Below are 12282 nucleotides of genomic sequence, written 5' to 3' on the forward strand. Positions count from 1 at the left end.
TACAAACATATTAAGATTTGTAGTAGTATGTATTGAACGTGACGGAAACAAGGGCCTGCCAACCAACACAAGTATAACAAGGCTCGTAGCAATATGCAGCAAATTCATCACTCACACAAGGGACTACCAGCAAGCACAATTGTCCCAAACGTTGCAGTAGCATGTATTGAACATCACTCAAATAAGGATCAACCAACTGATACAAATATAACAAGGCCGGTAATAGTATGCATAAAACCTCGCTGCATGCTCTGCTATGCTTCGTTACTTGCAAGCCCAACACAAGTCTGTCACGGGTTTGTGGGAATGGCAGCAATTGCGCACCTTGTACTGGCTGTTACTGGCTGTTACTGGCTTGTTACAGAGTGTTACATGGTATGCACCATTTTGGTTTATTTTCTGATGATATAAGCCTCTATTAGAACCTTGTTTGTCCTTTCTTTTTGTCACCGTGCCGTTTGAGCTAACCTGCGAGCGAGCAAACTAAGCAAGTGAGCGACGACGCATGATATGTGTGCATCTTAATTCTTTCTTTATCTCGCTCACTCGTCTTCTTTGAAGTTGAGAATCCGACGCGTCTTCGACTCAATACGTCGTATTCTGGCACTTTGCGCGTTCTAAGAGACAACCTCCCCCCCTTTTGACAGTCTTCGGTCGTGCGTCCTTCGCTTCACGATCATCCTTGGGAGCGCTTATATTCACCTTCGCGCATATATTGACCCTTTACCCGGGTTACGCTCATCAACACGCCGCCCTTGCAAGCATTGGCTTGGGTACTCTATGTATTCAGTTGTGCCCTTCTGCTCACCTTAGCACATATGCTTGGGGCTCTGGCATTATGTCCCGGCACTCTTCGCATGCCTTGGAGTCCCTACCTGTGCACCCGTAGTCTCATCACGTGTACGCTTCAGCGTTTGCGCATCTGACCCGGCGCTTCGACAGCTTCTTGCACGTTCCAGCCAGCGTTTATACTCGGGATTATATTCCTGCTGCCTCGGTGGCCGCATACAGGCTTCGACCCGCGTCCGTAGATTTGGCACTTCAGTAGTCACCCATGAGTTCCGGCACCCGTGTTTCAACACTCCTTGTTCTCGTACTTCGGTAGCCAATTGCAGGATTCGGAGTCTGCTTCGGCACCCTTCTCTCTGATGCTTCAGCACTCATCGCTCTGGACGCCGGCGATGACCTTGCTTTATTTGGCGTTGTTAATTCATCTGCGTCATTCTTACTAGCTAGCGTCAAAATACATTCAACCACAAACGTGCAGTCCAATCAATCGTCCAACTTCGTCGCAGCTGCCCAAATCAACCTTCTTTCCGCTTGCCTTATTTGACGCTGCTGTTTTCTCGTCGTCTTTCTTCTTTGTCTTACGAAGCGTGCAGTCATCGCGAAGGACGTGTTATCCGTTTGGCATATGACTTTGCAAGCAAGGTGACATAGATGAGTCTCGTACTACACGTAGTCGTTCTACGATGCAACCTATATTATCCCGAGTTCCAATATCTGCCTGGCCAGTGATAAACTTTCTGAGCCGGACATCGTCACAACTTGAAGTTCCCGATCTGGACTCGAAATTATTTGTAATCACCGTTGGAATTTCATCACGTGTTCTGTGACGCCATTGTTTGAATGTCATTACTATGACCTTGCTTCGCAAGGTAAAATAGTCAAATCGTTTGACTTGTCACTTGCCTACTTTGCATCTCTCATAAGTCTTGCAATATTGCTTCACATCTGCTGTACATCATGATATTTGGAGACTTGTCTGCTTATGTATTCATCGACGACCAGGAGCTCCCGGAGTATGCTGTTGTTGCTTCTAGCACACCAACGGAGAACAGAATAACCTGCTGGATCGCATCGGAAGAGGGCAAGGTGTGTTATTCATCATATATACTGGCGGAAGCCTTACATACCTCTACAAGAAATTTGGAGTCAGGTGGATGAACGCAGCCGAGCAGTCCTGGGTCATCCAAGCAGCTGTCTCCGTCGACGGTGTTCGCTGTCATGGACAGACTGTGCGCCCAGGCTGGGTCGGCACAAAGGAACGCACATGCTTGACCAATGAATCAGTCACCAGAGATTTTATGTTTTCAAACATTCAGCTTACTGGTCAGTATGCAAAAAGAGTATAGATTCTCCTCGTAACACTAAACTTCAGACGATGACTCCATGCTTGATGATCAAAATTCGAAGGACATAGGTCAGATTGTGTTGAAGGTAGAAACGGGGGAGTATAGGACGAAGCAGGTAGTTAAACATGGTAAATCGAAAAATCACACCCTCCATGTGCGAGAAGGCAAGGTACATGAACGGTCTAAGAAGGCATGTGCTCATCGTGTCATGTGCGTAGAATTTCACCCCATGTCTCACTTTTGACAACTATCATCTGTTAAGCTTCGCAGAAGAAGTTCCCCGACAAGTGCATCATCAACCATCCCGCGTCACGTTCAAACCAGATGACCGTCCTACGACTGTATTTGTGTTTAAATACACGCGCTTGGGTAGACCATATTATTTTTACGCGTATGTGCCACTCACCCATTTTGAACCTGAGACATCTTACAGGCAATGGACATAGCGCCATTGACACCGAATAACTCAAGCAAGGAAGAGGCAAATGATTATGGCGATGACATCGAAATCATTGACGGACCTTATGAGCCTTCAAGTTTGTCATTGCCTCCAAAGGACGTGAAGCCCCGAATCCAACATCTTGAGGTAAACTCTAGCCTCGGCGACATTTTCAGGGCACTCACCTCATTCTTTACTCGCAGATGGAGCTCCAGCGTTTACGTGCCCAGTTGACCTCGATATCTGAGGACCAGAAGCCCTCGCGCGTTAAGTTGGAATGCGGGGTCTCACGACGGCAGAAACCCGCTATAGAGATCCTCGATTTGACTAAGGATTAGGTTTCGTCTGTCCTTGCTGGGGTTCTCACTTGCATACCATCACATCGCTCTGAGGTAAGCATCACAGAGATCATATGTAATGCACATGCAATTCAACTCCTAGAAACTCGACGTTTTACAAAACAGGGCATACCGTATATGTTCTTTCTGTATAGTTCGAACTCACTTACATCATCATTATGGACACACATAATAGTACTTGCATCGGAACAAAGTTTTTTTTTTCATTTTTACGCCATCGTAACTGGTTCTGGCTTTATGCTTGTCGCTCATAATAATAATTTGTTGTACACTCACGGTTAATACACTTTTCTCTAGGACCCCCTCCGTTTGAAACTCCTGAGTGCTCTCACATTTTACGCTTGACGAATATACTAAGCATACTTCGATGCTGGGGAATACTCTTCAATGCAGGTTGAACACTGCGCGATGGCTGAAAATGAAACTTCAAGCCCAGCTAAAACCTACAGTTGGCAGAATGTGGCCGACGATGGTCAGACGTGAGGAGAATGTGTAAAACCTGGTCAGACGAGACGGATGGATCGTGACGGGACGTGGACACGACATGCACTGTTCCGAGCTCCAGACACGTTCACTGACGATGAGAGCGCACTGGCATACAGGTGTTGAGTTGTCCCCGTCCCAAAGGTGCTGCTTCAGATTTTTTGCAAAAAGGTAGGCGAAGGTGGTGATGGTCAGGAATAAAGATGCTCGTGCGCACGCACAGCTGCTCTAATCAAGACTCTCACCATGTCAGTTGCCTAAAGTTCCCAGTGGTCGAGGATCGGACGTTTAACCCAGTGCCTACAACCGCCTTAGATATCAGGCTATACCACATTGGAGGGAAATATTTTTACGTGATTAATGATACAAGAGTGCAGAGAAACCAAGCGAAACGAGAAATAACGATACATCGATATGAACTACCATAGATCTGCATCAAATCGCTCGAGGACAGAATTCGCATCTTCTACATCCTTTTGCGCCTTCTTTCGCATGTAAAATATCGGACAGTCCTTGCTAGAACATAGCACATCCTATCAACCAGTGTCAGTGACAGTCAAAGCAACCACAGACATAACCTCACTTGATGCAAAGAGCCCTGACAACGTTGGCATTGCGTCCACAGTCGCGAGAACCGCACTTGCAGTTGCGATGCGCTGGTGATTTGCTTTTGATATAATTCTCCCATCTTTGGTCGACAGTTATTGCATACGGCGCCATCTGCAGCAAAGGCGATAGTGAGATAGGATCAGAAGCTTACTTGTTTCGGCTCACTTGTTACGCTGTTATTCGACCGCAGTGGAGTTTTGCAGCCAAGGCATGTTACCGTCTTCACTGCGAACTTCATCAAACCTCCGACTGTTGGTGTTGCGATCTGGATTGTCCGGGTGTGCGCGCCAGATACTGTGGAACGTATCAAAAGACGAGATTCATGCAGCCAATGAAGCGACCTACATAGCGATGCTGCCTTCTCACCCAGGATGGGTTCAAAAATTCTCATAAGAGGATTCGAGAGCTGGTTTTCGAGGTAGTATTTAGTATCGATAGGAATGTTATTCTCCAATACATAAAGAGGATCCTCGGATTTTTCGTACGCAGCAGCACCTATTCTCAAGTCAGCATAGAGCTATGATAGTTGACAGGAATTCGACCTTTAATCCCCTTAACAATAACGTAGGCGACACGGTCACCCAAGGCCGGTGCAGAACCTGACCATGGATATTAGGACTCATATCGGACGTCCACATCAGTCACAAACCTGCGTCACGTTGCCGCATGCGCTCTGCTAACTCCACATGCGCTTGCTTCGCAGCATAGTCTACAGACATCAGAGCACCAGTCACTTCTTGTTCAAAACTCACATACCTGCTTTGGCCAGAGCCTTTGTAATCACCAGTTGGGACATATCCACTTTATTCTGCAGAAGATCGGATATGATGCGTTTTGTATACCTGGGATAGTTGAGCTACCAACCAAAAGACAAGGAATGTATACTTACTCCTCAGCTCCTCTGACGTCTCGATCGATCAACATCTTATGTAGGCAAGTCTCAATGACTGTCGATACTAGCCGACAGTTGTCTCTCCGGACCGTCTAGATCCCATAATTCAGTACATCCACGATAACCTACTAAAGATGAGAACAAACTTCGATCCCCTTTGAGTCCATCTTGTCCCATTTGTCTGGCTTTGTCCAGTAAAGTCCAGCGTACCGCTTCTTGCTGATGAGAAGATACGGGTAATAAACTTTCTCGAACTCAAGCTTGATAGGTCTGATAAATTTTGCCGTCACAAAATCCGCCGCCTCTGCTCCTGTAGAACATTGTAAGTCGCATGCAAGTTAGGTTGTTAGTTGGGTACTAACCAAGAGCCATGACCTTTTCCAACTCCGCAGGCCCAAACTTGACCATGACAGAGTCAGTGTCACCATAAATCACTTCGGCATTATGAGCGTGTCCATTATTGATGGAGAACTCTGCTTCGACTTCCTACAAAGGGCCGTTAATCAGGTGTTCATTGGCGGACAGACTACGACTTGCCTGCTTAGTCTTCTCGATCATCTGACGCCCATATGCTGTCACACTGGAGGAGATCGGAAGGCAGGGCAATTTTCCAATCGTCGCACCAGTGAATCCATAGACAGAGTTGGCACTGATCTGCAATTCAGTGACATCAGATAGGGTCACTGTACTAGCTGAATCCACAGCACCTTCAAGGCAAGCTGACGACCGTCCAAGACTGCACGCTTGGATGGATCGGTCTCCTTCTTGAGATCTGCCTTCGCACGCTTACGAGCAGAGATCAAATCTTCTAAGACAGTAGGTAGTAGACCCTTTCGTTTTGCCGTAGTAGCGAAGAAATCTAATCAGAAGCATTAGCCAGTTGATCTAAAAACTGCTTACCAACGGCTCTGACATACCGTTATTGGGGGTTTGGATATAGTCTACGTCCTTGGCAAGCTGCAAGCGATCAATGGTACTCTTTTCGAGGAGCGTCGTATAACACAAATTATGTGCCATCATGATAGACGGATACAATGAGCTGAAATCAAGAGTTGCAATCGGTGTATCGTAGTAGCCTTTCTTCGGCTCGATGACAGTGGCACCTTCGTACTGCTCATCCGAGCCCTCGCCCTTCAAAACAGGAATGACATATCCCTCTTCGTTGGCTTTACGAAATAGCTGGGAAAGCACCTTGATAGACTGGCCACGAGAAAGGAGGTAGTTAAAGGGAACGCCTGTAACACGTGCCATCTCAGTGTAGTTGACGAAGCACATAAGCTTGTCCATCAGGCGCTGGGGGAGATATGCATCCTAGCAATTATAAGAACGATAAAGATGTCATAAAAAGACTCGATCACCTTCAAACAGTAGACGGCCAGCCGACGTCTGGACTCCGGAGTACCATTCTGCAACTCCGTGATAACGGAGTGGTGCACATCCTCCTTTTGCTCACCAAGGAATTGTGCGCAAACAGAGTTGAGGGTATAACTACGTAGCTTGTGTTCACGTTGCATGAATTGCAAGACGTCGAGTTGTAGTCGACCTTCTAGCTCTGTATCTTTGGAATCACGCTGCCCGTATGCCTTCGAAGAGAAATGCGTTTCCTTCGTTTGAGTTTTGGAACCTTTGAGACAAAATAAATATGATCTTATAACAGCAAACAGAGATGCGTACCTTTCATGCGACCAAGAAAAGGGAACTTATTTGCCTTGAGATGCTTTGCTCGATCCATGAGATATGGAAAATCGAAGTTTGCAATATTGTACCCAATGACAAGATCTGGGTCAACCTCTTCAATAAAGTCTCGCCAGGCCTGCAGCATCTCAGCCTCGTCGTCAAACGACATCACTTGTGAGCCGACGATGTGTGAACATGTATTCAAGGTGAAAATATTGCGAATGAACGGCTTGGTCTCGCCTTGAAATCCAGGGTGAGCGAATACATAGAAAACTTCAGATCCCATACCTTGCCTCGTCACCATGTTAGCAATTTGGATGACTGGATCAACCTGTGCCTCGGGGAATATGCCCTTCCGGCCAGCACACTCAATATCGAAGCTCAGTATACGAAGAGGTGCAAACTTTTGCCAGTTTTCTTCCGGTGGGTGCGAGATGAAGGCATCCCACCTAGTGCAAAGCATCATCAGACATCTATGCACACGACAAAGCGGAGTAAAAATTACCTGACTTTAAGCTCAATCTGACATGTGGATTTCTTGTCTTTTTCGGACACAAGTTTGTATTGACCGGCAGGAATCTCAATCCAGTTCATGCCTACAACCTGCAGAAGTGTCATCTCAGAGTTCTTGTGACATGTGTTTCCATACCTTGGTATCGATCATGAAACGCAGGGTGTACGCAATGTTACTCTCGAATGTTGAACAAGGTTGTCCGGTGGGGAAAAGGTCTCGAAACCCGCACTCGCCCCTCTCAAACAAGCGTATTGGTCAAAGATCAATAAGTACATGCAGAAAGCATTGGTGCAGGACGAAACAAAAAAAAACTCATCTCGAATTTTCGGGAGATTCCTCGGTTCGGATATTGTAAGTTTCATGAAAAGAACCCAGTCATCTCCACGATAACCCCAAAGGCTGCGCCGCTTGACAATCTCTATCTGCCTCACGAAGTTGCCTTGAGCCTGTTTCTGTAGGCAAGTTCAGCCACGATACACCTTGTACGTAACCATGATGCATACGTTTAACTGATCTGCAAATGCGTCAATATCTGACTCATCAAAGCCGCGAGGGACGGCGACATAGAAGTAAGGAAGGAAACCAGTGACATATGCGAGTACGCTATTTCCGTCCTGTAAGATAATTTGAGAACTCCGTGAAAGCGCAAGTATAAAGAAAGTACCTCTGTCACGCCAAACAGCCTCAATACGATAGACCCATTGCTGTAGTCCGTTGCTTCGTCGACATCGATTTGCTGAAATACTGTAAGGGGGAGCATCGTAAGTTAATGAGCCTCAGGCAACATGTGTACATACTGATGCTATTTCGCTTCTCATTAATGGAGGGAAGATTCGGGCGGGCCCAGCTATCAGCCCCACCCTCAGCAGCTTTTCTTACTATCAATAATCAAAGTAATGGTGAGTTCTCCACGCTACGTACCGACACCGTCATGTGCTCTGTCCTGACTCAGCTGTTCTAACACATCTGCGAAGGACGAATCTTGCGTTTTCTGGGAGTTGGTTGGGCCAAGCTTGCGCCTTTTCGCGGCAGGTTCCGAGCTTACATTCGGCTTGGTGCTGTCAAACATGTATCTGAGTAAAGACGTTTGTGACGCGTTCTGGTCCTTACCGTGTGCGCGCTGTTAGCTGATTTTGTCGTGTGGAATTTGTCGGGCCAACCATCGTCGCGTCTCAGTAGATGAGAGGAATAGTACAAACAACGACGTGTCACAAGCGCGCCGGGTAGTAGGCGATGTAGACCTGGTCACCGAGTACTAAAAGTACTAATGTACAAGACTTGAGCGAACGCGTTTTGAATTAAAACACGTATGGTCGTATTTGTTCGCTTATGTTTGGCTTATGTACACAATTCAGTCCAAGTCAATTGCAAGGTTGAATGGCAATCTATAAGCTAGTCCATGTATAGTTACGAAGAGTCATTGGTATAGTTGTAACTGTTATCCGAAATTCTACGCGAGTCCATGGGTTTTGAATCTACAATTTCATGTGACTTTCGAACTTACATTGAGCACTTCATGACAGGAAAAGTTCTGTGCAGATTCTCATCGTATCTGCAGGATTTTTAACGGTGTGCCCGACAGTACGAGGATCACTGAAAATCTCGTAGTCGTTACCCCCCTTTACAGAAATTATCAGGGGGATGAAATTTGACCTAGTAACAAACTCGACTCTTACCTTGCTTGTCTTGTCCCCGAAAAAGTGGATTTCTTCGAAGTCATCTTTCTCGACATGTCTAAGGCAGTAAGTCTTGTCCCATCCATGCGGAAAGACATCAAATGATATCTCGCCACCGATAGAGAATGTCAAATTCAGTCGTTTGAATTTCTCCCGGAGAATTTCTACAAAGTCCGCCCTAATGTGGTGTTCCTGCCGAGGATCCGTGAGTAACATAATGAATGGTTGTCTCATGTTACTACCTTGTCGTAAGCCTGGAAATCTTTGCGTTCCTTGATACTGCGGAGCCAAGGGGTGTTAACACAAGTCCAGGGAATAGCACGTAAATGAACCCACGTTGCATTGCGGCCGATAGGGCTGACATTGATCATGCCATTGCGGAACTCGACGAATGTTCCACTATAAATCGCAAGTGAATGGGTCGATCGACCGCCAAGGATCAGAGAAATTCACCGTTTGATTGGGATGTTCACGTCAGCAATGTAATGCAAGATGAAGTTGACCAGCTCCTGATAGTCCTTTTCGCCTACCATTTTGATGAAGGACTGAGACTCTAGCAGCTTTCCGAGTCGATACGCGATAAGGCCGTTCTCAGCGAAGCCAAAGTCAAATTCCAGAACTGCAGATGCGTATGAATATGTTAGCAGTCAATGAGGAAAAGCTTCGTACCATTGAAATCACCAACATTGAGCTGGTCAGATATCTTGACGAAATCAGACCCACCAACAAAGCCTATAGCAACATGCTTTTTGAGGTCGCGTAAGAGCTGGATCATTTCTGGACATGCCCTCTGTCGGGAGATCTTGACATCAAGCATGATAGTCATCTGGAAGCTGGATTACCTGACGTGCGGGCGTTAACGTCTCATCGACATCGAATAGCACGAGCTTCTTGACTGGCCGTTCAGCGAAATCTGCAGACACCATGATGGTACGGTTGTAAACCTACTTTAGTGGCCAATCAGTCCAAGTACTACTACATTCGGCCATCTCCGAAAGTATGACATTAGCCTTTGTCGGTGACTCTCATCCAGTCATCTTACCGGGTCCGTGGTTTGCCCTATGCTACCATTTTTCGCTCAGGTTTTATTCGCAGACTCATAAGAAAAACCTGCGCAAATGGCCCAGAGATACCATGTCTTTTCGCTGCCTCCTGAATTGCTGGAGACCCTTGTACCTCGGAATCTAATCAGTCAACCACCACCCCCGGCAGTCTCGACTATCATTCAAACAGCTCCTCCAGTATCAGACAACGCGAGAGCGTGTAACATTTGTCTCGGAGCGACATTTGCAGACGTAACTGAGCAACGATCCCATTTTCGATCCGACTGGCATCGATACAATGTAAAGATTCGCCTGAGGGGTGGCAGCCCTGTGACGGAGCTAGTATTTGCGCAGCTTGTTGACGGTACGCACTTCAAACTACTCGTCATTCGCTTTTACGAAATATACCTCGTATAAGCCAGGCCTTGAAGATTCCCTTTCAGGGTCTGCATCATCTGACGAGAGTTCTGATGACTCCGATGCAGTCAAGGTCCTGGTGAACAAAACAAAGCGAACGTCGAGATCACCTTCCCTCAGCGAGGAGCGACAAACACCACTTACAGCGCTTACCTGGTTTCATTCGCCTCCATCCACTCAAATCGGGGTGTACAGAATGCTATTTCCAATAGATACCCCTGCTCCGTCATACTTGGCGGAGCTGAAGAGCATTCAAGAACGTGTGGAAGGTGGACGAAAGTGGGCTATGTTTATGGTTGCTGGAGGTCACTTTGCAGGCGCAATAGTAGAAGTCAGTAGACCTGCAGAAGACCAGGATTCTACTTTCTCTGCAAAAACGAAGAAGAGACCGCCAAAACCCAAGCCGGAGACATCAATTCTGAAACACAAGACATTTCACCGTTACACTAGTAAGTGTATTTATGATTGTTTTATTCATTGTACTGAAAAAATCGCGTTTAGCTCGCCGTAAACAGGGTGGTTCGCAATCGGTAAATGACAATTCCAAGGGTGCTGCGATTAGTGCAGGTGCTATGCTTCGTCGTTATGGCGAGCAAGCTCTCCGAGATGTAAGCGAGCCTTCCTTTTCGTTCGCTATAGCTGAACATGCACTCCTAGGATATCCGTAACCTTCTTCTTGACTGGGCTGATGACATTCAGGACTGCGAAAGAATTTGGTTGCGTGCTAGTGTCTCTAACAGGCGCATATTTCTCGACTATGAAAATTGCGTCATCAACAAAGGAGACGATCGTCTGAGAACGTTCCCTTTTCCAACGCGCCGACCAGTACGTTTTTTTTTTACCGCTGTCACTCGCGTAATTGTTATTTTTCTACTTGCAGACTCAATCTGAGCTTGTGCGATGCCTCCTGGAGCTCACTCAAGTTAAGACGTCACACCTTACAGAGGAAGCGCTTAGAGCGCAGGACGAAGCGTTCCTTGCCTCCTTGCCCAAGCCCAAAGCCACACCTTCCGTCGTGCCCACAGCGGTGCCTGAAAAGGCAAAACCACAACGATTGACTAAGGAGGAGGAAGCCTACCGTGAGAAGTGGTCTCGATTACTAGATATGATCAGCAAAGGTCGCTCAGAGCCTTTGAAATCCTTCTGGGAGCGCGAAGGCGCTTCCCTCGGTGGTGTCGATGCCCTCATACCAGAATGGACAGGGGATAGGCATGCATCGTTGCTCCAGATCGCTGTGCAATCAGGCCAGGAAGACGTTACACGCTGGCTGTTGTACGAACTGCACGCCGATCCGACCATCCTTGTTCCGTCTTCAGGCGTACTTCAGGAAGCTGCCAACGAATCTGACACATCGAACGCGCCTCCTTTACAGGGTGTAGGTTCGCGCCGTACTGCCTATGACTTAGCTCGTGCAAGGGCAGTCCGTGACATTTTTCGCCAGTGCGCGGGAGATCACCCTGACTGGTGGGACTGGTTCGGGGCGGCACATGTACCAAGCACCTTCAACAAGGAAAGGGAAGAAGCGAGGGACGAGAAGAAAAAGCAAAGAAAGAAAGGCCTGAAAGAGAAAATGCGGGAACGGGAGGCCAGAGACGGAGAACGAGAAAGTAAACAGTCTGTCATTGATGACGAACAGGTGGAAGCAAAGTCGGAGCCTCGTTCTCAAGACCCTACAGCTCCCCGAAAGCTCGGAGGTTCGTCCGGCGCAGTTGATGGCGTTGTCGGCTTAACTGCTGAGTTGAGAGCAAAGGTGGAACGGGAACGAAGGGCCCGAGCGGCTGAAGCACGGTTGAAAATTCTTACTGGAGCATGATGGTAGATGTAGTTCATTACCAGCCTGATGGAACAAAATTACATGGACCACAAAAAATGAAATGAATGAGAATGGGCATTGGGCCACATCCCTGCCCTACTAACAGACTCTGGACCCTGGTGACTGCACTATTAGGACATGGTTGTCAACAAAGCATTTTGACCCTGCCACGAGGCACAGTACTTCACATATAAGTAGTGTGGATACAAATGTGACTTCCAACTC

The 12282-nt window shown here is 47.1% G+C and overlaps 4 protein-coding genes across 4 annotated transcripts; 2 read left to right on the forward strand and 2 right to left on the reverse strand.

Annotated features, from left to right (window-relative positions):
• The first annotated feature begins 1627 nt into the window (after positions 1 to 1627).
• F5891DRAFT_996676 (uncharacterized protein) lies at positions 1628 to 3234 on the forward strand. The gene is made up of 7 exons (XM_041378391.1): positions 1628 to 1875; positions 1926 to 2112; positions 2162 to 2345; positions 2398 to 2504; positions 2558 to 2721; positions 2778 to 2966; positions 3039 to 3234. The coding sequence occupies exons 1-6, from the start codon at positions 1747 to 1749 to the stop codon at positions 2910 to 2912; spliced, it is 906 nt and encodes a 301-aa protein (XP_041233293.1). The 5' UTR covers positions 1628 to 1746; the 3' UTR covers positions 2913 to 2966; positions 3039 to 3234.
• A 486-nt stretch (positions 3235 to 3720) lies between these two features.
• F5891DRAFT_996686 (DNA polymerase family B-domain-containing protein) lies at positions 3721 to 8399 on the reverse strand. The gene is made up of 24 exons (XM_041378392.1): positions 8219 to 8399; positions 8030 to 8166; positions 7906 to 7977; positions 7773 to 7852; positions 7612 to 7722; positions 7425 to 7560; positions 7244 to 7356; positions 7100 to 7197; positions 6883 to 7043; positions 6592 to 6834; positions 6276 to 6541; positions 5835 to 6228; positions 5625 to 5776; positions 5455 to 5571; positions 5280 to 5403; positions 5064 to 5227; positions 4915 to 5009; positions 4782 to 4867; positions 4675 to 4734; positions 4568 to 4624; positions 4371 to 4520; positions 4191 to 4319; positions 4000 to 4136; positions 3721 to 3949 (listed from the first exon to the last, which is right to left on the reverse strand). The coding sequence occupies exons 1-24, from the start codon at positions 8269 to 8271 to the stop codon at positions 3836 to 3838; spliced, it is 3249 nt and encodes a 1082-aa protein (XP_041233294.1). The 5' UTR covers positions 8272 to 8399; the 3' UTR covers positions 3721 to 3835.
• A 52-nt stretch (positions 8400 to 8451) lies between these two features.
• F5891DRAFT_996690 (eukaryotic phosphomannomutase) lies at positions 8452 to 9713 on the reverse strand (the record flags this gene model as incomplete). Its single annotated transcript, XM_041378393.1, has 8 exons — positions 8452 to 8558; positions 8613 to 8727; positions 8785 to 8976; positions 9027 to 9063; positions 9121 to 9183; positions 9238 to 9403; positions 9454 to 9574; positions 9627 to 9713. 7 exons carry the CDS (start codon positions 9708 to 9710, stop codon positions 8623 to 8625), a joined length of 768 nt encoding a protein of 255 aa, XP_041233295.1. The 3' UTR covers positions 8452 to 8558; positions 8613 to 8622.
• Positions 9714 to 9747: 34 nt separating this feature from the next.
• On the forward strand, positions 9748 to 12114 carry F5891DRAFT_996700 (uncharacterized protein). Its single transcript, XM_041378394.1, has 6 exons — positions 9748 to 9829; positions 9880 to 10191; positions 10250 to 10693; positions 10746 to 10852; positions 10902 to 11069; positions 11125 to 12114. The coding sequence occupies exons 2-6, from the start codon at positions 9903 to 9905 to the stop codon at positions 12055 to 12057; spliced, it is 1941 nt and encodes a 646-aa protein (XP_041233296.1). The 5' UTR covers positions 9748 to 9829; positions 9880 to 9902; the 3' UTR covers positions 12058 to 12114.
• Positions 12115 to 12282: the final 168 nt, after the last annotated feature.

The sequence above is a fragment of the Suillus fuscotomentosus genome, assembly GCF_016647785.1.
Source record: "Suillus fuscotomentosus strain FC203 chromosome Unknown F5891scaffold_2, whole genome shotgun sequence".
Taxonomy (NCBI): domain Eukaryota; kingdom Fungi; phylum Basidiomycota; class Agaricomycetes; order Boletales; family Suillaceae; genus Suillus; species Suillus fuscotomentosus.